General features: G+C 43.9%; 1 protein-coding gene across 2 annotated transcripts in view; it reads right to left on the reverse strand.

The window, feature by feature from the left end:
* Nucleotides 1-25,677, reverse strand: part of LOC122807274 (uncharacterized protein ZSWIM9-like) — a 410,955-nt gene that overhangs the window by 323,172 nt on the left and 62,106 nt on the right. For both annotated transcript variants that reach the window (XM_044078391.1, XM_044078382.1), the window contains exon 2: nt 19,947-20,036. In XM_044078391.1, the coding sequence (XP_043934326.1) occupies nt 19,947-20,012 (66 nt within the window). In that variant the 5' untranslated portion in view covers nt 20,013-20,036. The remainder of the gene's footprint in view (nt 1-19,946; nt 20,037-25,677) is intronic.

Genomic DNA, 25,677 nt, shown 5'->3' on the forward strand with positions numbered 1-25,677 from the left:
TACAGGAGGAATAGCTAAAGGCCTATGCTGAGGTAGGAGAAGGAAATCCCTAAGCCTCTTTTTTGAATCAGAAAAATCCTGACTTTCCCAGTGGAAATGCTCCATTAGAGTATGTAAGATTTCCTCAAAAGAAAAATCCTCAGGAGGGGAAGCAGAGGAAATAGAGTCCTGTGCATCATAATCCTCATACGTAGGTAAGGGCAAATCCAGATCATCAGAAGAGTCAGAAAAAACAGAATCCTGATCAGAAGATTCATAATCAACTTCAGTCCTAGGTCTCTTAGAAAGGGGGGGGGGTGGCTACCCCTGAACAGAGTTATTAGATCTTCAGCCATTCTTATCATTTGTTTTTTAGGCACAGAGGTCTGAGCATGTGGCCTGGGCATTGTTTTTTTAGACATGGATAGAGATTTAGGCTTAAGTAATGAAGGAGGCGTTGATTTAATATGCAAGTCCGTAGGCCTGAATACACCCTCAGAAGCCGGTGCCTGCGCAGTGGCTCCAGACCCATCCAAGGTAGAGACATCCGCGGGTTCCATAGTTGAAGCATCTCGTGGCATACCGGACTCTGAATGGGTCTCAGTAGAGGCCTGCGAATCAGAAGTAGTGGGTATCAGGGGCTGTGAAAGCGCCTCACTGAGTACCGGCGAACTGGCGATGGCTTAGGAGAAGCGTTGCCGGCAGTTTTGGACCTCAGTGGCCTGTCTCTGTCTTGATCTTTGCGTTTTTTCAGATTCCCGGTATTCGGATGGCTAACCGACGACATTTCTGGATAATTAAACCGAGAACCAAAATATTTAGATGCGAAAATATACCAACGACTGATAGTGCGCTGATTAAATAAAGCACAAAACCAACAGCAAAGTACGTCGTGGTCAGGGCCTAGGCAAGAAATACAGTACGAATGAAAACCTTTATGAGGTATTTGCTTTCCACAAGTAATGCAATTATTAACTTTTACTGACATCGGTAACGAGCAAGAAAAAGTTTCCCCAACGGGGGACTTCTTTAGTTGAAGACTTCGGTTCTGAAACTCGAAAACTAAAATTTCAGGAGTCTGCCGACCAGTACTTGCGAACTGCTTCTGCTTCGGGCACTGCACGGCAAGAAAGACTGGTGTAATGGCGTCGGCTGCAGGTTTTATACCCCTGACGACCTGACGTCATGGAAGAAGGGACAGCAACTGATGCAGGACCCAAGACTTTGTTAATCAGGCTGACTGAGGGCTAACTGCAAGCAGATAACCCAAATGTAATGACTGCAACAGTGAAACACGAAGAGCATCTGGTGAGATGCAGAGGGTTAGTGTACAACAGGGGCCTCCGTAAAGTCATTTGTCTAGGGTTCCATATCACCTAAGGCTGGCCTTAACTGCAGTCAGTTAGCCAAGGTGTATACTTTCAGTAAAGGAGCTATAATGAGCATGACAACATACTGAGGCAGTCTGCAGATAAAAGTGATAATTGTCATTAACCTGCTCTAATACAGCCTCACCCCATTCCAGTTAGCCCCACCCATTTAGTTGCTTCCTGCAGTCCCTCCCCCCCACAAGGCTGTTTTGTGCCAAGATCGAGAAGACCCAATCAACAATCTCATTGTAGCATTTTGCACCCACTGTAATCAAACCACATCTCCATCTGTAAACTTAAGGTAGAAAGTGTTGCAGTAATCTAAGAGAGACGATATCAGTGCATGAATCACCACTAATGAAAGAATGAAGTTCTGTCTCCAAGTAATATTCCAGAGATGGAAATAAAATTTCTTGACAACTGACACTTAGTCCTTCAAGTACAAGCCTAACATCAGTCCTATCATCAAGAATTACTTGCAGTAAAAAAAAATTCCAATCCATTCTCTCACATTAGTAATGGAGAAAGGGGAGCATGTGCTAAATAGATGGTGACATGCACCAGTCTTTGTTTGATTGAGCTTTAACTGGCAATCATTCTTTTACATAAATATGGACTCAAGAATGGAAACAATCTGGCACAGATTCCTGAGCAAAGCAGAAACAGAGCTGATCATCAGCATGACACTAGTAATACCTCTACTTTGTAAGAATTCCATGAGTTACAACCTAAACAGTGCGAACACAAGAGGTGCCAAAAAACAGAGCGCAGTGCACCACACACAATTAGCAGATGGGTACTAGACGAGATAATCCTGAGTGACTCAACAGATAAGAGGCCAGTGATCTCTGCAGTCTGTGAAGTTGTATTTTAATAAAATGGTAATCACTGAGTCTTAAATAACTTCCCAAAGTTTGTCAAAAGCTATATAAAGAAAAGAGTACAAGCACATTAATGGCGGTGTTAAAAAAGTTTCTTATGAGATCTCAGAGGCAACACATTTAGAGATGCAGGGTGAAGAAGGTCCGCCACCCCCAACCACCACCACCAAAACTGCTGCTTTTAAACTTTCTTTCTTTCAGTTGATGAAGTGCAATGTCACCTTTTCTTATTTCTGTTTAATGGAACTAGTTCCAATGAAAGGTGACTCAGTCTTAAGAAACATATCCACTGGCCAACCAAACAATGTTCAAGAAGAAACACAAGCTTAGAAGCCTGATCAAAATACTTTGTTCCATGGTATCAAATGCATCTCAAAATAGACCAAAACTGATCAGTTTAGGTTGTGCCATCAGGATGCCATTTACAAGCTCAATAATGGCCGTCTCAGTGGTGTGCTCTTCAGACAAGACTGACATGGATCAAACAATGTCAGGTAAGAATATTTCTGTGTATACACTATCTTCTCAATAACCTTACATTTAAAAAGAAAGTTTCAGATGCTCCAAAATGCAGTTTCTTTTCCTACTTAAAAAAATACACCAGATGTCTATAGCTGTACCTAAAAAGTGCCAAATCGGTACTTGCGTATTATCACAACCAGATTCTAAAGGAGTCACTGTTAATGTATTCTGGCAGTGCTTCCAGCTACCATTTTGTTTGGGAAAGAAAATCCACCCTTTTTACGATGTGATGTTAACAACACAAATTATATGGCTATCGAAAACATTACCTTGTTTAAAAATGTTATGTTAGTCAGCATGCTGGTCGCTCTGTATGATCATTACTTCTCCAAGTGAAACTCCTGTTCATAATCAACCTTTCTTTTAGTTTAGTTATTGTTTCAGTTGTTCTTTAACATCTTTGGATCAAGGCAATCTTTAAAGTGTTGGCAGCCCTCGTGTAAGTTAATTGTTGTGTTTCAGAAAACAGCAATATATGTGTTATAAAGAAAAGAAAGATGGTGGTACACCCCCAAACGGTGATGCCATCGGTAGGTACAACTCCATCAGAAATAGTTTGGGTTTTGGCTGAACAACAGCATCTTTTCTAACACTGTTACACATACCTGAAAACCTCTGAGTTCAGCTCCCCCACCAAAAAAAAACAAAAAAAAAAAAAACAAAAAAGAAACATTCAGCTTAAAAGGAGTTTTTTGTCAATGCTTTCCCCAACCAAAGGATGGCCTGAAGGGCTGACAACCAGCAGTCCTGTTTACAGGTCAGGAAAGGACACAAAACGTCAAGAGGAATTTGGATGTTATTCTTCTCCCATGTGGAAAACAATCTGACAGAGTAGCACTTAAGATTTTACATAGCCCTGTTTAGGTTAGCAGACATTGTTTCGCACAACCATAACGAATTATGCGACTTATGAAATTATTTTGAAATCTGGCTGGGATAATGCGTAATCTTCTTACACCTTTCAGTTTAAAAGTCATGATTCTGCGGTGGTCTGATAAATGTGGTTTATTATAGGTTCATAGGTAGGTGCTAGGCTATCGGCCCAAGGGCCTAAGTAAGCCTAGCCAACAAAGTTCCCCGGCTTATGCCAACCCAAGAAAGTTAATTTCCTGTGCCCCTGTCGAGCACAGCCGCAGAAGTGATCCCTGGGGTGTATTTCCTATTTCCCATCCACTCATCAAGATTTTTTCTCGAAGAGTGTTAATGAGGAACATTGCTTGACATAGATGGGTAGCTTGTTCCAGAGTATGGGAAGTCTCTGGGGCAGGAATCTATCCCTCCAGCATGTCCTGTTTATTGTGGTGACAAGTTTTAGGTCCCTAGAACGTGTAGCTCAGAGGGATTGGGATTTCTTTAGGTGCAGCATGTCCAACAGCTCTGGGTTTGACATAGCTTTATTTGTTAGGCAGAGATGACCTCGGAGCAGGCGATATGCTAGAGAGTAAAGCTGGAGTTTTTTTTTGAGATGGACAGTATAGGGCATCTGTTTGAGACCAGTAATCCTCTTCGCGAAGTACTTCTGTGGCCTTTCCAGCTGCTGCAGATGTCTTGTGAGGTACATTCCAAAAGGGGAGTTGTACTCTATAATAGGTCTTAGTGCCGAGTAGAGGGGAATAATGACCTCTTTTTTCCTGGATGAGAACCCTTTTGTGATGATGTGTGCCACTTAGAAGGATTTCCTGACTGCTGTGGCAATGTGATTATCAAAGGAGAGACTACTGTCCACCTGGGTCCCAAGATCTCTTATCACACATTCAGTGTTAAGAAGACTGCCGCCTATGTGATAGTTCATGGGTACAGAGTTTTTACCAAAGGGGATAACAATGCACTTTTTGGTATTGAGCTTGAGGTCATGGCTCTGACACCAGGCATCTGTCTCAGTGAGGTCCTTCTGTAGGATATCCACATCATTTGGGGACTCGACTATACCTCCTAGTTTGCAGTCATCTGTGAACTTTGTTAGCCAGAGGCCTTCTGTGTTACCCTGTACTTCAGAGAAGTAGATACCAAACAGGAAAGGTCCCAGGACTGAACCCTGTGGTACTCCACTTTCACTGGTTGAAGTCAGATTTGGAGTCTGCAACTTTTACAGTGTGGGTTCTGTCAGTGAGGCAGTTGGCAACCCATCTTGTGACATAAAGATTTATACCTAGTTACCTAGTTTAGTGAGATTAGCTATAATTCCAGAATGGGGAATGGTGTTGAAAGCCTTGGCGAGGTCAAGATAGGCTGTGTGAACTACCTTACCCTCGTCTACAGCTTTGGTGACTGCCTCAAATAAGTTGACCGGGTTCAGGAGGCATGATCTGCCTTTCACAAACCCAAACTGGGTGGGATCCAGAGTTTGGAGATTACCAATGTCTTTGTTTATGAATTCCATGATGATATGTTTCACGGCCTTGCAGACAGGCTCGTCAGGCTAATAGGGCGATAGTTCCCAGGATCAGTGGTGGCCCCCCCTTTGTGGAGTTGGATAACTATTGCTGTGCGCCATTCAGTGGGCACAAAGTCTGACGCAAGGCTATGACTGAACATGGTGCTTAGGTGGGGAGCCAGTTTGTTATGAAGTCCGTGTAAAACGCAGCCTGGGATGTTGTCCGGTCCCATGGATGGCATGTTTTTGGCTTTAGAGAGTGCTGCTTTTACCTGTGCAGTTGTGATTACAGGGACTCTGCATTCTTCCTGTACAGATATGGGCCCTTTAGGGGCTGAGAGGGGGGTAAAGTTAGCACTGAACCCATCTATCAGGATGCTGGCAATATCAGTTGGTTCTGTAATTTTTGTGCCATTGTGCTGTAACTCAGAGCAGATCTGGGTGTTGCCATTGACACACTTGACATAGCTATAGAATGGTTTGTGTTTGTCCTTAGAATCAGTGGCTATCTTGTTTTTGTAGCTAGCTTTGGAGGATCTTATAAAGGATCTCAGCTTCTTACTGAGGCTGACCAGGGAGCTCCTCCACTCATGGGATTTTACTCTCTTTTGCAACAGTTTCTTCCTTCTGTTGTAGAGTTTGTTTATGGCAGGGGACCACCAGATTGGCTTCCTTTTTTTGAAGGATAGCGTCTTGGTTCTGTTTGGGATAGCACGATCCATGAACTTGTGTAAGTGCTTATAGAGTGCATTTGTGTAGGATTCAGCAGTCGTAACTGCATTGTCCATCTGCATGGGTGTCATGAAGTTCGCCACTTCTGTCTTAAGAAGCATGAAGTTGGCTTTGGAGACATTTTTTACCGTGGTTTCTTTAATGGAGGGTGGGGGCAGGATGTGGATATCTAGGGTGATTAGCTTATGGTCGGATCTAACCAACAAGGAGTTGACTTCAGGTGTGGATTACCGGTCACTCATGTTGGTAATGACGAGGTCTAGGATATTGTTGCCCCCGGTGGGGGTGTGGATAAGTTGATCCAGGACATTGGAATTTATGAATTCCAGACAGCGCTGAGCGAAGGAGTTGGTACACGAGTAGTTTTCCCAGTTAATGGTGGGGTAGTTGAAATCGCCCAATATTAGGATGTTTGGTTGAACCCTAATATTTTCCAGTGTATCAAGAAAAGAGGATTGGGAACCCTGGGGCATGGTGGGGGATCTGTAGCAAGCTAAAATTTGGATTGCAGTTATGCCCAGAGTTAGTTGCACTTGGATAACCTCGGATGCATTATGCTGAGCAACTAGCCTGCAGGTGTGGATATCCTTAATGAATATGGACACACCTCCACCTTTGGTGTTCCGGTCCAGGTTAGATGACCGAAAAGTGTGGCATGAGTTATAGCCTGGTAATGCAGGGGTGCTCCCTGGAGCCTTGAACCAGGTCTCAGTCACTGCACAGATATCAATGTTCTCCATTTTAAGGAGTGCCTCAAGTAAGTGCATTTTGAGATTTAGACTTCTACCATTGAGTAGCATTACCCTCAGTTTTTACCTGCCTGTTCCTGTTACGGTGGTGAATTTGTCATTTGAACCTTGCCCCGGCAAGAGCCTTTGCCAGTATCCGGAATCCCAGGTGTGACAGGTGCAGGCCATCTCTGGCAAAGCATCATGGTCTGTCGACCATGTCGTCCCAGGCAGACAGATACTGGATCCCCTTAGAATGACACCAGAAGCTTAGCCAATTGTTGAAGTCAATCATTTTTTCCTTGTAGTGCGGTATCATTCTGGGCGATGGCAGGATGCTACTCAAGGCTAGGATCATACCTGCCTGGGCTACAAGATCAGACAACTCTTCCATGTCTCTTTTCATGTAGTCCAGGGAGATGAGTCTCAGGTCGCTCACACCAACATGGACAATCACAGAATCATATCTGTACTTGTTGTGGAGTGATCTGAGTGAGTGGGTTATGTGGCGGATCCTGGTACCCGACAGGAAGCTGACAGTAACGTTCAACTTGTTTAGCCTGGTGAGTGGGACATCAGTGTGCCTGACTATAGAGTCACCTATGACTAGTGTGTTGGGTACGTTGTTTTGCCTTATGGGCTGTGGTTGAGTGGCACACTGAGTCTGCAGGCTATGTGTCATTTGGGTTGTGTTGGTGAGGGGAGGTTGCTTGTGTTTCTGCTTTGGAGGTCTCTGTTGCTTGAGCAGATTATTACTGAGAGCCTCTGTGAATGTTTTTGTGTTTCTATGTGTGGATTTTGGTGGTGTAGATTTAGTGGGACTATGTGATGAGTGTGGTCTAGTGCAAGTGTTTACCTTCTCCTCTTGACTGTGAAGTTCAGTCTTGGTTGGAGAGAGGTTTACCTCCAGTTTGGCTAGATAAGTGCATCTCTCACAGGTTGTAGTGCTGAGTGGTAGGAAGAGAGGGTTGTCTGTGTACATGAGGGAATTGCTACATTGCCCCAAGATGCCCAGATTCAAAAGATACACAGGAGAGAACACTGGGAGCTGACCCTTGGACATGCCCGAATAAAAAACTATTTTCCTCTAGACAAGTGAGGAAAGTGAGTACAAGAGCTGTTTTTCTCTAAGCAAGTGAGGAAAGTAAGTACAAAAACTGGTTTCCTCTAGGTAATTAGGAAGGTTGAGTGCTGTAGTAATTTGTAGCTTATTTAGTGCTCACAACAAGTTCTGAACAAGTGCTGAGCATGAATAAGCAAATTCAAGTGCTAAAACTAAGAATCTGTATCTGGATCTTGTTGTAGATAGGCTACCTAGTGCTTACCACTCCCACTGATAAGCTACAAGGCTCCAACACAGAAAGGCTTGGGGACACAGAAGCTTACAAACAGTCCTGGATACAGCAAATCTGTATCTGAACTAAACTAGTTACAGGGAAGGTGGGAAACAAGAACAAACGCAGGCTTTTAAACCAGAAAGTTGAAAGAGATAGAAAAACTGCCCAAATGGCCAATAAACTACAATTTCTGGGCCAGAAACCACTCTTGTGGTAGATAGGCTACCTAGTGCTTACCACTCCCACTGATAAGCTAGAATGCTTCTTTCCAACACAGAAAGGCTTGGGGGCACAGAAGCATACAAATAGTGCTGGATACAGTAAATCTGTATCTGGACTCGACTAGTTACAGGAAAGGTGGGAAACAAGCGCAAACGCAGGCTTTTAAACCAGAAAGTTGAAAGAGATTAAACAAACTGCCTAAACAGCCAATAAACTACAATTTCTGGGCCAGAAACCACTCTTGTGGTAAACAGGCTACCTTGTGCTTACCACTCCCATTGATAAGCTAGAAGGCTTCCCGGCACAGAGGCTTACAAACAGTCCTGGATACATCAAATCTGTATCTGAGCTAGACTACTTACAGGAAAGGGAGAAAACAAGCTTGGAATTTATATATATATATATATATATATATATATATATATATATATATATATATGTGGGTTCACTTTAAATAATCGAATGTTCAGAACATTGACGTTCTGATCATCGAGACCAGAACATCGAAGGTTTAAAGTGGAGATGCCAGGTAAGTGAGATTGTGGAATGTTGGGTGTGTATGCAGGGCAGGAAGGTGCCCTGCATGCTGTGTGTGTGTGCCATCTGAGTATTGGCATAGCAGGTAGGGTACGGGAAATAACCCATTTAGCGCTACCGCATATAGCGATAAACGGGAGATTTCCCTTACCCCACTGTAGTGCAATCTTGGAGTTGGAATATTAAAGTAGGGGGTGTGGGGGGTGCAGGAGGGCAAATAACAAAGTGTTTGTGTTTCTTTTGTTGATTTTATGGCTCATTTTGAACTTTTGATGTTCTGGTCTCGATGATCAGAACGTCGATGTTCTGAACATTCAATGATTCAAAGTGAATATACATATATATATATATATATATATATATATATATATATATATACACACACACACATATATATATATATATATATTTTTTTTTTTTAGTTAAGTGGATTGGCTTTCTCAAAAACTTCTCTCTGTATTAGAAAGAATGAGCTAATGACAGTTAGCAAAAACACTTTAAATGCAGTACAAGCTAGCACACTTGAGTGTGTACCAATATTAAGGCAAATAGTTTAAATAAATGCAGATAAGTTAAAAATGACAAAAACAAGTTTATGAAAAATCAAATAAGAGCACTTGAACACTTGAAAGCACACAGAACAGCAAATTAAGGTAGAAGACAGTTATGTAAGAGCAGTTCAAGAAAGTATAAGTAAGTTTTTTTTTGTGGAGAGGGAGGGAACAGAGCAGATTAAAATGCTATAGGTGATGTCCTTCCCAAGTGCTCTCTCTGTACAGAGCAGAGGAGATGGGACTAGTAGGAGTGTCTGAAATCAAAATATGATCTCACTGTACTCAGTTGAGTGAGGAAATTAGATGGGCCCAGTAGGAGTGTCCAAAAACAGATTTACAACAGGGGCGGGTAATTCCAAAACCACCAAGATTAATACCACAACAAGAACAGGTGGGAGTGGGGGTGGGAGACTAAGTGTAGCTAGACAGGGAGTACAGTATTCAAGTGAAACAATTATCTACAAATACCTAGTCTTAAACAAGTGCAGAGAAAAGTATACTTAAATCAGCTTTGGACACTTGATTTATGCAGGTGAATCTCAGCAGCCAACCACTCGGAAGATGAGCAGAGTGATTTAAAAATGTGACCATCACAGATTATAATGCAAGCAGAAACCCCAGGCTAAGTTAACACAGAATTTCAAAAGCAGTCTAACAACTTTTAATGTATCCAGACGGCTACACTTTTTGACACTTCAAGCAACTAACTGCAGCTAGACAGGGAGTACACTATTCAAGTGAAACAATTATCTACAAATACCTAGTCTTAAATAAGTGCAGAGAAAAGTATACTTAAATCAGCTTTTGTCAGTTGATTTATGCAGGTAAATCTCAGCAGCCAACCACTTGGAAGATGAGCAGAACATGCAATACATATGGACTGTGCAGTGAACAGCAAAATACAAGAACGTTAGCAGCATACAGTGCAGGCAGATGCAGTCATACATTATTGAAACTGTCTCGAATGGCAGTGCTGGTGAACCGAATCACACTGAAACTTTTCTAACTTTAGACTGGAAACTGAATACTCAAACTTCTGTAGGTCTGAAGACTGAAATGCACTGTTCTGTAGCTCAGACACTGCAGAACTGAAACAAACTGCACTGTTGTCTTCAGTTTCAGCAAGTTAGAACTTCTGAACTGACTTCTGTCTTGAAAGCATATACCTTAATGCAAAACCTCTGTAAATTTCCTACATTCATTTTACATGCTTCTTTAACCTTGGTTCCCCAAGCGTATACCATTATTATTGTAAGTGGCTAATCTGCAAATAGGTTCATAGGTTCATACTAGGCTATCTGCCCTAGAGCATTTGCAAGCCTAGCCAGAGTGTGTTTGGCTTTCGCCACCCATTTTAAATTAATTTTGCTATGCCCTTTTTCGAGGTTAGTATACTGTGCGCCTCTGTCTAACAGTGACACAGAAGTGATACCCAGGGTAAACCTACGATCCCCCATCCACTCATCAAGATTCCTCTTGAAGAGAGTCAATGAGGGACTCTGCCTAACCTGGACTGGGATTTTATTCCATAGTGAAGGGAGCCTCTGGGTTATGAATCTGTCCCTCCAGCATGTCCTATTTATTTCAGTGCTGAGGTTCAAGTCTCTTGAGCGCGTAGCTCAATGGGATTTGGATTTTCTGAGGTGCAGCATGTCCATTAATTCCGGGTTGGACATGGCTTTATAGTCAGGCACAGATCGCCTCTGAGCAGGCGGTATGCCACTGAGTAGAGCTGGAGTTTCTTTAACCGGGCAGCATATGGCATCTGTTTGAGCCCTTTGATCCTCTTGGTGAGGTACTTTTGGGGTCTTTCCAGTTGCTGCAGGTGTCTGGTAAGGTACATCCCAAAAGGGGCATTGTACTCAATTATAGGCCTGATGAGGGATGAGTAAAGAGGCACGATGACCTCCTCTGATCTACATGTGAATCCCTTCATGATTAGGAGGGCTATATAAAATGTTTTTCTAACCACTTTGGCCACGTGGTTGTCAAATGAGAGATTGCTATCAACTTGGGTCCCCAGGTCCCTAATTACTTCTTCCGTACTTAATGGATTACCACCTATGTGGTAATTTGTGGGCACTTTGTTTTTGCCAAAGGGGATGACTATACACTTTTTGACGTTTAGCTTGAGGCCATGGCTCTGGCACCAATTGTCTGTTTCTATGAGGCCCTTCTGGAGGATGCTTGTGTCGGCTGGAGAGTCGATTATAGCGCCCAGTTTGCAGTCATCTGCGAACTTGGTCAGCCACAGTCCTTCCGTGTTGGCCTGTACCTCCGAGAAATATATACTGAAAAGGAGAGGTCCCAGGACTGAGCCTTGTGGGACGCCACTTGTAACTGGTTTGGAGTCTGACATGGCTCCAGCAATTCTAACCATGTGGGTTCCGTCCTTGAGCCAGTTTGCAACCCATCTAGTGACATAGGGGTTTATATTTAAGCTGGTGAGCTTATCTATAATGCCCGAGTGGGGTATTGTATCGAAGGCTTTTGCGTGGTCCTGGTAGGCTGTGTGGACCACCTTCCCCTCGTCAATGGCCTTGGTGACTGTTTCAAAGAAATCGACCAGGTTTAAGAGGCAGGATCTGCCCTTAACAAAGCCAAACTGGGTAGGATCCAGTGTCTGTAGGTCCCCAATATCTTTTTTATGAGGTCCGTGATGATCCTTTCCATAGCTTTGCAGACCAAACTAGTCAGGCTTATGGGGTGATAGTTTCCAGGATCCGTTGAGGCACCACCTTTGTGGAGAGGGACCACTGTTGCTGCACGCCACTCTGAGTACATATCCTGTGGTAAGGCTGAGATTGAACAGTAGTTTTATGTTTGGGTTTAGCTCTTCTTGGAGTTCATGTAGGACGCAGCGCAGGACACAGTCTGGTCCCATTGATGCGGTGTTTTTTGCTTTGGAGAGGGCGGCTCTTACCTGAGAATCTGAGATGTCAGGGGGGCAGCACTCTGCTGGGATAGATATTTGCCCTTTTGGTGGGGGGGGACGGACGTTTGCACTGAAGCTGTCAGTTAGGATGTTGGCAATGTGTGTATTTTTTGTCATTTTGGACTAATTCTGAGCATATTTGGGAATTACCACCCAGGTTCCTAACATAACTAAAGAAAGCCTTGTGATTATCCTTAGTGTCCTGTGCAATTTTTCTCTCGAAGCTGGCCTTAGACGATTTTATGAGTGCCCGTAGTTTTTTGCTAACACTGATCAGAGATGCCTTCCCTTTTTGGGATTTAGCTCTATCATGTAGTAGATTCCTCCTTCTATTGTATAGTTTGTTTATGGCTGGGGTCCACCAGACAGGACGTCTGCCTTTGGAGGATTGGGTCTTGGTTTTATTTGGGATTGCATGATCCATGCATTCCTGAAGGTGTTCACAGAATGCACAAATGTCTCCAGACGGTCTGTAATTAGAAGTTATGTACTCACCATAACGTTCCATCTGAGTAGGTGTATTCATTTGTCTGCAACCTGTGGGTTATGGATCCGAACCGGCATGGTTTTCCAGCTATGGATCCAAGCTCTCAGCTCCTCCCCTCACCCATAATGCCCTGCTCTACCCTCATGACCTCAGATCGAGTTTGCCAAAGCAACAACACCCTGAAAAGGGTAACATAGAATATGCAGGAAACTGAAAGGCCAGGGGGATAGGAGGGCGGGATGGTTGCAGACAAATGAATACACCTACTCAGATGGAACGTTATGGTGAGTACATAACTTCTAAATCTGAAGTAGGATATTCATTTGTCTGCAACCTGTGGGACAGAGTCCCCAGCTACCTGAATCTTGGGCGGCCATCATGGAAGGATATTCCGAGCACCATGGAGCCAAAGGATGCTCTACCCCTAGATGCAAGATCCAACTTATAGTGGGAAATAAAAGTATGAGATGAAGCCCACGTGGCTGCTGCACAAATATCATCTAGAGGAATCCTAGCCTTGAAGGCTGCCGAGGTAGATACTGACCGGGTTGAATGGGCATGAACACCCTCCGCACGGGCCTTCCTGAAGCTTGATAAGCCAATAAGATGCACTGTGAAATCCAGCGGGACAGAGAAACTTTAGAAATTGGCTTGCCCAAATTAAATTTTGCAAAGGAAATAAACAACTGGTCGGATTGCCTATGACCAGCCGTCCTGTTCAGATAAAATCTAAGTTGCCTGTGAACATCTAATGAATGTAGCTTATATTCACCTTTGTTTTCATATTTAGGGAAGAAAACAGGAAGGTTAATGGACTGATTGATGTTTGCTTCAGAAGCGACTTTAGGAAGAAAGGACGGGTTGGTCCTGAGGTAGACACGGTCCGGATGAAATACCAAGTAAGGAGGTTTAGCTGATAATGCTTGAAGCTCAGAAACTCTCTTGGCCGATGTAATGGCTACCAAAAAGGCTGTCTTATAGGACAAGAATTTGAGATCCACCGTAGCCGCTGGCTCGAAAGGAGGGGCGGTCAAGGCCTGTAGGACCAGAGAGAGGTCCCAAGGAGGAACTGCTTGTTTTATAGGGGGCCTGAGAAGAAAAGTACCTTTAAGAAAAATTTTACACAATTTGGCTGACATAAGAGGATTAGAGTCATGGCCAATGTGATAATGAGAAATTGCCGCCAGTTGTACTTTGACTGTGGAACTGCTGGCACCATCGTTAAAGAGAGTGGTCAGAAAGTCAAGCACTAAAGGAAGAGGAACCGTGAAGGGATTCAGGCCTTGCCGCTCCGCCCACAAAGAAAAACGTTTCCACTTGCTTCGGTAAACCTTTCTAGTGGATGGTTTATGAGCTGCCACCAAAATTGCCTTAACCGGTGACGAAATACCGGGAGTCCTGATCAGGAGTGGAACTGGAGCAGCCAAGCGGTCAGCTTCAGGTTGTCCAGATTCGGAGGATGAATGCAGGATGGATGGGATATCAGATCCGGGATGGGATCTAGAATCCAAGGAGGATTCACCGAGTGAGACCTTAGGAAGGGGAACCAGATCTGTCGAGGCCAGAACGGAGCAATGAGAATCATTCTGCAACCCACCCAAGAGGCTTTCTGAAGAACTTGGAGCATCAGAGGTAAGGGTGGATAAGCATACAGAAGACCGGGTGGCCAAGCATGCACCAGAGCGTCTCTTGGGGTACCTCCGGGAGGAGGTATCAGAGCGAAAAAACTGTCGCACTTGGTGTTTGAGGGAGAGGCAAAAAGATCGCATGAAGGGGTTCCCCACCGTGCGAATATGCGTTCCGCTACTTGACAATTGAGAGACCACTCGTAAGGGGTCAGAATGGTGCGACTGAGCTTGTCCGCTAGGATGTTGGACCGACCGGAATGTGCGTTGCTATTAGAAAGCGGTTGGTGGAGATTGCCCATTCCCAAACTCTCATGGCTTCTCGACAAAGAGGGTAAGACCTTGTTCCCCTTGCTTGTTGATGTACCAGACAACAGACATGTTGTCCGATTGAATCGCAATTGTTCCCAAGGGAAGAAAGTCCTGAAGTGCTAGCAACGCTAAGAGCACTGCTCTCATCTCTAGAACATTGATATGCAGTAAGGTCTCTGAATCGTCCCACGTGCCTTGGACGGTCCGGCCCAAAGTGCCCCCACCCGAGGCGGAGGCGTCCGTGGTCACCGTGGCAAGAGGGGAGAAGCACAAAATGGGCGGCCTCTGTGGAGATCCGGGAGTGGAGCCACCACAAGAGGGACCGCTTGCAAGCCTTGCTGATCGCTATGGGATGATGCATGGGAGAGCAAGGTATGACCACTGTACTAAGAGCGTCCACTGTAGAATGCATATTGAGCCTGGCAAGAGGAAGAAGTGCTATAGCTGATGCCATGGACCCTAGAGCCCTCAGGACCAACTCCGCCGGAACAGAACTTGAGTGGAGAATGGCCCGCACCTGGAGCTGCAGATTTTGAACTCTGTCCGCAGTGAGGAAGGCTCGTAAACTCCTTGTGTCTAGCCTGGCCCCTATAAAATCTAAGAGCTGTGTGGGCGCCAGGTTGGATTTCTTTGTATTTATTGTGATGCCCAGAAAAGGAGCAAGATGGAGAAAGGAGTCTCGCGCCAATAAGAGTAGATGCCTTGTTGGGGCGGTAAGAAGCCAGTCGTCCAGGTAGGGAAAGACCTGCACCCCCTGAAGCCTCAGGTGGGCCGCTACCACTGCTAATACTTTGGTGAACACCCTGGGGGCTGTGGTGAGACCAAAGGGAAGGACCCGGAACTGGCAGTGACTGACTCCCAGCCGGAAGCGGAGAAACCTCCTGGAGCGCCTGTCCATCAGGATGTGGTAGTACGCGTCCTTGAGGTCTATCGAGCACATCCAGTGATTTTCTCCCAGAAGGGGGAGAATAGATTGCAGAGTGACCATTCGGAATTTTTCTATGGGGACTGCCAGATTCAAGAGAGAGAGGTCTAGGATTGGTCTTAGTTCCCCCGTCTTCTTTGGCACTAAAAAGAATCTGGAGTAGAACCCTGATCCGATCTGGTCTGGGGGAACGGGCTGGATGGCTCTTTTCTTTAGCAGATGGCCAATTTCTGCCAAAGCGGCCTCCCGTTGACCGGGTGGGACGTCTGGGAGGGATTTCAACTTTGGAAGGTGAAGGAAAGGGATGCGATATCCTCTGGATATGATCTGGAGAACCCAGCGGTCCGATGTTATGGACTCCCATGCCGCTAGGTGCCCTGGAACGTCCCCGACTGCCTCCAGAGTGGAGCAGTCGGGCAACCCTCAGGGTTGCTGCGCGGGCCGTTCAGAGAAAGGTTCCTGGACCCGAAGTTTCTGGGAGCCCCACTGCCTCTAGGGCGGCCCTCCCTGTCCTCCTCTGCCACGGAAGGACTGGTTGTCCGGAGCAGGCTGGGACTGCTGCGACTTCGGAACCACATCTTCTTCTGACCCTTTTGGTTCCTAGAGTAGGGCCTCTGGGGTGCAGAGAAGCGGATTCGACGGCAGACAGCGTCTTCCGTCCTTCTCGCTCTGGGTCAACGTCTCGCGAACGGTTTTGCCAAACAGAGCAGAACCATCAAAGGGGGCATTCGCAAATGACGCTTTGAAGGGCTCAGAAAAATCGAGTGACGGAGCCAGGCCTGGCGTCTAGTGACTAGTCCTGTCCCGCAGCTCTAGCGGCCTTCCGTGCATGGGAGAGTAGCCGCATAGAAGTATTAGTAACTGACCTAAGAGTGGCCATACGGGTGGAGTGCAGAACCCTGTCCTCCTCCGAAATGGACTCTGGGGGGGATGCAGCGTATTCTTTAATAAGATCTCGCTGCATCCTAATGACATGTGCCAAGTAGTTCAGCCCTTACCGAGAAGGTCGCTGAACTAAACATCCGCTTCCCCAAGCGGTCCATCATCGAGACTCCTTGCTCGGGGGTGGACTGAGGAACTCTCCTGAGCCAGTTCCCTCTTGGTGGCCGCCGTCAACATGGCATCTACCGGAGGCCCCTTACTCCAATGGGCCAGGTCGGACGGTGGGCTAAGGATCCTATCTGGCCTCTTGGGAATTGGCTCCACGGTGTCCGGTTCCTTCCACACCCTGGTGGTAATAAGGTCCACCAGGGGTCGGCAGGGGACACCCAAGAGGTAGACGGGCCCGCTTCAAATGCCTCCAAGAACACGGACTCGTCCGAGGAAGACTTGGGGGCAGACCACCCCCCCTTATACGGAGCATTTCCATGATGTCTCCAAATGAGACATCCTCGGGGGGTGACCGTGGGGAGCCTTCCCCTTCCTCCAAGTCCGTGTCTTCTGTGAGAGACTCGGGGGAGTCAATGTGCCTCCTTTTGCACGTATGCTTGCGAGGGACATCCTCTGGGGGGCTGTCAGAGGAGTCCTCACAAGCAGCAATTTGTTCCATAGGAGCAACTTGGGGCACAGAAGCGGGCTGTCCCAGGGGCCGGATGGTGGAAGCCTGGCCCAGTGCAGAGGGAGCAAGGGACGGAGCCGGAACAAGTGCCGGGGGTCCGGAGACCCTCAACAGGGCCCTCTCCACTACATCAAACGCCGAAGGGGAGCCGACCTCGACCAAAGGATCCGACAATCGGCTCCCCCTCGGATCCGAAGAGTGGATCGGAGCCAGCGCCGAAGCGCTCGGATCCGAAGGGACAGTGCGCTCCGACACAGACGGCGCCGAAGGAGCACTGATCCCCCCGGATCCGAGGCTCGGATCCAGGCTCGAGAGGTCGGATCCGACGCACTCGAGGGCAGGGTCGGATCCGAAGTACCAAGTACTATCGGCGCCGACCCACCCCCAGCTCCGAAGCTGCTCGGCTCCAGCTGCTCCGAACCCGGATAGCGGGTCGGAGAAGGAGCAATAGGCTTAAAAAAGGGTGTTGAGCTCCCCCCCAGAGGGGGGGGAGGCAAGAGCACTCCCATCTGCATCTGGGCCTGGATGAATCTTCTCATCATCCGGTCCAGATCAGCATCGGAAAGGCTATATGTGGATCTCGACGAGGCTACCGAGGTAGGCCTGGAGTGCCTCCTCGATAGCCTCGATGGAGATCGGGTCTCCTCCTCCTCAGGACCCGGTGAAAAGCACACAGGGGACCGGAGCCGAGAAGGAGGAGACCGAGCCGACAACGGAGCCGGGAGAAGCCGCTTGGCTGGCGGGCCGAAACAGAGGTCTCGGCCCGCCGCTTGTGGTGCTTCTCCCTCCGGTCCTTTTTTCTAGCATCCCTCTCCTCTCCAGAAACGGGAGGTTGAGTCCCAGGAGCAGGAGGGGGTGCCACGGAGGGAATAACCGAAACCACGGTTACTCCCGAAGGAGCGGAGGCGGGAGCGGAGTCTGGCGGTAAAAGGCCCGCCAAGACAAGCTTGGACCTCCGCTCCCTCAGTGCCCTGGGGTTGAACCCTGCACAAATGGAGCACCCAGATGTGAGGTGTTCAACCCCCAGGCACTAACACCGAGTGTGGCCATCAGCCGGGAGAGCTTATGGCCACACTCGGTGCATTTAGAAAATACAGATTTGGGCTGATCAGCCATTCAAATCTATACAGCTACTAATTAAAAGTAACTAAAAGTAATACAGACACACAGGCCCAACACACACACACTACCAACAGCGAGGGAGGGAAAAAATACTTAATTTAACTCTAAATAAAACTATCAAAGAGGGAAACCTAAACTTTCACACAAAAATGTACAAAAAACTTCAAATTTTCTGATTTAACAGATATAAAACTAGCACTTAGCTGAGAGCTATAGATACCAATCCAGTCACCAGCGCGGCAAACGAGATCTGAGGTCATGAGGGTAGAGCAGGGCATTATGGGTGAGGGGAGGAGCTGAGAGCTTGGATCCATAGCTGGAAAACCATGCCGGTTCGGATCCGATATCGGATCCATAACCCACAGGTTGCAGACAAATGAATATCCTACTTCAGATCAAAGAGTTCCCTAGCTCTACACGTTTATATGAGTATTCTAATACAAGGTCATTCACTGAAACATTCTTTAGTATTGAAACCGCACTTACTGCAACGGAATGTAAAAAATGTGAAATACAAAATGAAGAGCTAGGCCTGCTTTAACTTGGCTATATTTCTACGTCCATGCAAAGAGAATATATGTATGTAGGACTTATTCTGACAAAACTATATTTATGTGAGACCTTATCTTACAAAGAGTGAGGACATTTTTAAACATATACAAATTCAAGAAAGTTTTCTTGTAAACATGAGTTATCAACACCCCCTCTTAATAATATTAAAATGCCTAATTGCTATAAGGATTAGAAAATAGGAATAATTATGTTTTTTAGTGAATCAAAGCAAGATTTTATAAGGCACAGTAATATGATACAAATGGCATTTAGTATGCTGTAATAATGAAACCACATTCATCACCTCAGTAAAGCTGATATTACTCAAGTCCCAGCAACAAGTCTACGGAGATCAACGTCAGATAAGCTACAAAGCAGTTGAACTTGTCAGACAAAAGGCAGCCTGATCTTGGCAACTTTTATCTACAAAGAAACGGCAGCATCCTCATGCTGAAAGGATGAAAATAATCAGCAAGACAAATGAGATGCACAGAGTACTATCACCTATTCTGATCTCTCATTGGACAGATAAACAGCCTTCTAAACATGACATTTTCATTTGAGAAGCTTACCTTCTCCACAAATTTGCTTTCCACCTATCTTCCCAGTTCCTAGAGATAAAATGCTTGTGCTTAAACCAAGGCTCACAATCATACCGCTCAACTGTCCAAAGTTTTGCAGAACATCTAGATTTTTGTCGGACATTTTTGCTTTGTTCCTCATAATATTTGTTTTTCTGTCATATTACTGATGATGCAAGTCAATAATTAATGACAGACATCTGAGTTTGCATGCTAATACAAGACCTTTTATCCTGTCACCTTTCCTAAGTTTATGAAAGCAATATTTAAAATCTGTCCCCATTATTCTTGACTTTGTCCAGATTTCTTTGGCTAAGAGGTATGCTCACAATGAGCAGTGCATTTGTAACATAGGCAGACAGTAGAAACAACAGCCATAGCGCGCATCATAGCTAAAGGCAATGAACAGTGAACCTGAATTATCAGCACTGACTCCCATTAGAAGCAAGTCCAGTATGGTATGGAAAACCCCATAATAATAAAAGACTTGGAGACTAAAATATAATCTAAAGCTGCAAGAATTTGAGGGAAAGGACAGTAAAATACAGCATTACCTACACAGAAACCTTGCACAGTTGCATAGTAATTTTAGTAACATAATTAAAATATGTACCTCACGTGGATGATCTGGAAGGATCTCAGGTAAGGCAAGAGCTGAGGAGTTCTTCGGCTCTGACATTCTTTGTAAATGAATAGTCTGTCGCTGAAACACAAAATAAGCATGCATCAGAAGTAGTCATTGTGCCACTGCTGCAATATTATATCCTAACTGTTCACTTTTTTATACAAGGATGATGTAGCATAACTACGCAATCAATTTTCAGTGCCTACCTTCTGTTACATACATGATTATATACTATACTTCCCAACAAAAGCCAAATGAAAATATAATGGGCTTTTACACAATCATCCTAATTTTGCAAAAGTACTTGTATGACCTGACAACGTAACCAAGATCCTTCTACTCTGACTTGCAATCTCTTAAACTTCATGCTGGTGTGGTGTCACTGGCATAAACCCTCCTCATGCATAAGCTTTAAAAAGCAACTTAATTCTCTGTTCTAATGTCCGACAGGATGCCAGCTCAACTGCATACGAAAGCAATATTTAGGAATACTGTGGTTAAACTACACACAATATACTTTATGACCTCCTTTACACCTGCACAGTGTTAATTCTTCTCCTAGTATGGGACAATAGTCTGTGCCTAAACCAATGTCCAACTTTAGAACTGAAGAAAACTATCCTCAAAAGTTTTTGCCCATGGTAATAAAGAAACCAATCCATTATAATTTTCACCACTCTAACTTGACTCTCCCTCTGCAATCCTATCACTCACGTGTCATCCATGAATTCACCAGCACCTTCTTTTCCAACATGCTGACAAACAGTCAGCCCTCGTGAGATTACTGGACAGTGAAATAAGCAGTGAAATAAAGTAAAATTAATTTTTTGGCTTTGTATAATTCTTTGGATGTTTCAATAGCAAACAATAACTTGACAATTTCTTAATATGGATCCTACTGGACCTTACTTCATTAAATATATACACAACTATTATTGTTCAGATCTGTCTGCAATGTTCATCTTCTAATTACTGCTTTCCACCAGAAGCACTAACTGTGCTATAACGTAGGCTGATCTAAGAGCACAAATGGCAAGATACCTACCCAAAACACCTGCAACCTGGGTTTGACTAGTAAACAAGGTGATGAAGTGTCAGTCCAAGCAGGAAGTGGGGCATGAGTCAAGCAGCCATCAGCTGCACTGTCTTTTTTGGAAGGATCAAGGGACATACTGCCTCGGCAGACACACACAACAAAGCCAAGGTAAAATTTACACACCAGTAGAAAGTCCTACACAGATGTCAAGCACATAGGCTCATAAGTAGGTACTAGGCTATCAGCCCTAGGGCCTATACAAGCCTAGCCAAAAAGGTACCCTGGCTTTCGTCACCCAAGAAAATGATGTTCCTGTGCGTCTGTCGAGCAGAGCCATGGAGGTGATCCCTGGGGTGAATTTCCTATTTCCCATCCAATCATCAAGATTTTTCTTGAAGAGGGCTAATGAGGAGCTTTGCTTGATATAGATAGTAGTTTGTTCCAGAGTATGGGAAGTCTCTGGGACAGGAATCTATCCCTCCAGCATGTTCTGTTTACTGTGGTGACAAGGTTAAGGTCCCTAGAGCATGAAGTGGAGCATGTCCAACAGCTCTGGGTTTGACATAGCTTTGTATGTTAGGCAGAGATCGTCTCTGAGTAAGGCGATATGCGACGGTGTAAAGCTGGAGTTTTTGAGACGGCTTGTCTTGGAAGAACCAGCACAGAGGTTAGGGCAAGCAGAAAACTTCTTTTATTGTGGCATATTTAAACAAAATAACTGCAAACCGGTTTCGGCCTAAACAATGGCCTTCATCAGTGCAAAAAGAAAAAAGTTTGAATAGTGCATCCTGGTGTTCTTTATATACTAAAGAATTTAAAGATGTATACACCTAAAAAAATCCTATAAAAATTAGTTCATGAAAACAACATATAATGAAAATAAAACAAATAAAAAGTATATAATAATAAGTTACCAATAAATTGGGAAAATTAACTAGTTCAAACCATGAAAACCCCCAATTCAAATCCATGTATGAATATATAGCCAGCAATAAGTTTTATCCATATTCATTCAACCCAGGTTTGAACAAAGCACCCAATCTGGAAATCCATAATGCTTCCATGTTATTGAGCTTATCATGTCAGCCTGCCTTAGTCATCCTCGGCAGCTGGATCTTATCTATAATTGTAAATTGAAATTGGGCAGTTTGGTGAGTCAAAGTATGCTTATATAAAGCATTGGTTAACTTTTTAGTTCTGATTGCACTAAGATGCTCACTAATACGAAATCTCAGTGGTCGGGAAGTTTGGCCTACATAAAATGAAGTGCATGTACAGGTGGCCAAATATACCACCCAATCTGAACTGCAGTCACCAAAAATCCTAATATTGAAGACCCGTGAAGTGTTAGCACTTGAAAATTCTTTCATTTTGGCCATATACCTGCATGCACTGCAGTGACCGCAGGGAAATGAACCAATCAGTGGATCCCCAAATAAAGTGGTTTGTGTGGATGTAATTGGATGAAATTTTTTGTAATATGTAAAATGTGAATTCATCGTCCTGCCCCTGCGATATGAAAAGGCACATGTCTCCGGTAATATGTCAGATAAAAACTCATGTGCTCTCAAAATATCCTAATGATGATTAACTATATTTCTAAATGAAGGGGTATTATTTCCATAGGTTACTGTAAATCTGATGGGTTGTGCTCGGGAACTAGTAAAGGCCTCCTGTTCGTGTTTATATGTTAATAGTTGAGAACGTGGCATGTACCTAACCTCATGAATGGTCCGTTGAAGTCGAGATATATTATATCCCCTCTGAATAAATCTATCACAAAGATCCTGTTCACATTCCGCATGGGATTTGGTAGATGAACAAATATGTTTCATGCGTATGAATTGTGATTTAGGGATGTTGCTGATGATGTGGCGGGGATGATTACTAGAAGCGTGTAAAAGAGAGTTATACTGTGGAAACTTTCTATGCACGCTTGTAGGCTTTATCTAACAAGTTTTGGTACCCCTACATACAGGATTTCTAGTTCAGACTCTATTTTTCATTTTTTATTATTTTTAAAACATTGCGCTTTGGTCTTTTGTAACAGACTTATTGGGACACGGTAGAGACGTATGTCGACCGTATTTTGATTATATATAAAAACAAACTTTCTAAATACTAATGGGCCTTTAAATAGTGGGAAATAATTTTTTTAATATACTATTACATCTACCATCTTTTCAAAGTTGGATTTTGTTTTTTCACTAATCATTTGCCTTTGACAATCTTATAATATTGATCTCTCTTATGGGACTTATGGTTACACAGTAGAGACGTATGTCGACTGTGTTTTGGTCTAATAGACATTTTTATAGGAATTTGTTGTTATAGCAACAAGGGGCCATTGCTTTGATAATGTTACTCTATACACAATCTGGCACTGGAAATTACTGATCACCAGTTGAGACGAATGTCGGCTGCGAGTGTGATCTTCAACAGTTATCTGAATTAGTGCAGTGTGTGTTTTCATGAGCATCAGTGGATAAATTGTGGGTCCCTAGGGGTTTGTGACCAGAGAAGAGGTGACCAAAAAATTCTGGAGTAACATAATAAAAAAGCAGCAAAGTTGTGATGATATGCTTAATTGGGTGAATGAAGTCTCATAAGCCTGGCATTTTATATGATCATCATCCACTGCCTAAAGTGCAGTTGTTTCTTTAAAACTTTTACCTGGAATTTAATTGCTTTCATTTTTTAACACCATTATCATTGTCAACCTCATTATTTACAACTTAAAGCATAGAAACTTCTTTAAAATTTCCCTACAATTTCATTGTTTTTTCCCTTCTTTTATTTAATTTAAGACCAAAATGCATGTTTCACCACAAATATATATACATTGTGGCCACTATATAAAATCATTTCCATGATTCTGTGGACGGCGCAGTGGTGCAGCGGTTTGCGTTGTTGCCTCACAGCAAGAGGTTCTTCAGTTCGATTCTCGGTTGGGGTGCCTTCTGTGTGGAGTCGCATGTCCTCCCTGCATTTGTGTGGGTTTCCTGCTGGTGCTCCGATTTCCTCCAATGATACAAGACATACGTCTTGAATGTTTCTCCCCAGGCCTCAGCTGAAAATTAGCTCATTCCAAGTTGGACTTTCCCAGTAAACAAATAAGATAGATGGATGGATGGATGAATTTCCCTCACCACATGTAAAAATGCTACTGTATTCACACAGCAGTATCAACTAAATGTGCTGAACTTCTAATGTGAAATTATAAAATGCTAAAGCTGAGGTAATGTTGAGCCAACATTAGAGTGCCTCCAGTGTACCATAGCTGCTGTTTTTCAAACCTAGATTAAAATAAACTTTTGTATCCCAAGAGATGATGTTGCACTCATTTGGCAATCGCCTTTCCATTGAGGTTCCACATTTTTATTGCTTATATTCATAATAAATAGTAATAAGCCTGTGATGAACTTTTGGAACACAGACATTGCACGCTAACAAAGTTAAAAGCCATCATTTTATACAGAGAAAGAAAGTTCCTTAATCCATCAGTTTAAACATTTTCACCCCAAACTTGAAAAAAGACAGTTTCACTTAAAGGACAGAATGTTTTACTGCCTATGCAAGACTGATGGTGCATGAAAGATGATGCAATCTCTATGCAAAAACATAAAAATTATCAGTATAGTCAGTAGCCTTCACTTCATGCAATGGCCAACACCTATGAGGTAGACAGCATGCCCTCAGTCATAATCAGAAGAAAAACTTGAAAAAAGTACATTAGTCAAGAAGTAACTAGTGTTGACTAAGAAAAACATAAATAATTGATTAAGCAATCCCAGTAACTGATAGAGTCAGTTTTGAATCCACCAATGGGAGATGATAAACAGCAACTTCATAGGTAGAAGTATTAGAAAATGAGCACTTTACTGAGAAAAATATGCTATCAGAGCAGTAGATTTTGTGTAATTTGCCTATCAGTTGGGGAGTTTAACTGTAGCATGGAGATTTCTGTGATAACATCCATGAATGATATGGCTTGAATGAAATGCACATTCTTCTTAAGTTCTTAGCTACATAGTGTCTGACCAATGCTGAAATTAAAGATCATATTTAAACACAGTGAAATCAACTTTTATTTTTACATAAAAAGTGTTTGCATACATCCTTGTGAATGGAAACACTCTTTTTTGCAAAAATAAAAGTTGGTTTCTAGTCAGTTGTTCAGAAAAATACATTAAATGACCATCTAGCATCTCAACCTTTCTCTGTTGGTGTTCCTCAAAGTGCCATACTAAGACCACTCCTGTTTAATATATTATAGCAATAACCCACGCCTGGGTGTGGTTAATGCTGGATTTACCCACGGTTGGTGTGGTTTGCTCACGAGGGCGAAGCCCGAGTGGCCAAACAAAGACAACCGTGGATAAATCCAGCATTACCCACACCCAGAATTGGATTATTGCTATGATACAATGACATTATTTAAGAAAAAAAAAATTACTTTTCTTAAATAATGGCATTGTATAATGCCTCCTTGCTGCCCTTCCGCAGCTGTCTGGTATTCTGTGGCAGTTCTGATGTACTGCGCATGCGTATGCTTACACAGGACATCAGAGCTTTGGGCGGAAGCAACGTAGAAAGCAAGATCTCTGTTGCTTTTTACAAACTGTCTCGCTATGTTAAAGGAGTTTAACATAGTGAGACAGCTTTAAAAAAAGCAACAGAGAA

This window comes from Protopterus annectens, chromosome 1.part1 (assembly GCF_019279795.1).
Source record: "Protopterus annectens isolate FY-2018-M chromosome 1.part1, PAN1.0, whole genome shotgun sequence".
NCBI classification, from domain to species: domain Eukaryota; kingdom Metazoa; phylum Chordata; order Ceratodontiformes; family Protopteridae; genus Protopterus; species Protopterus annectens.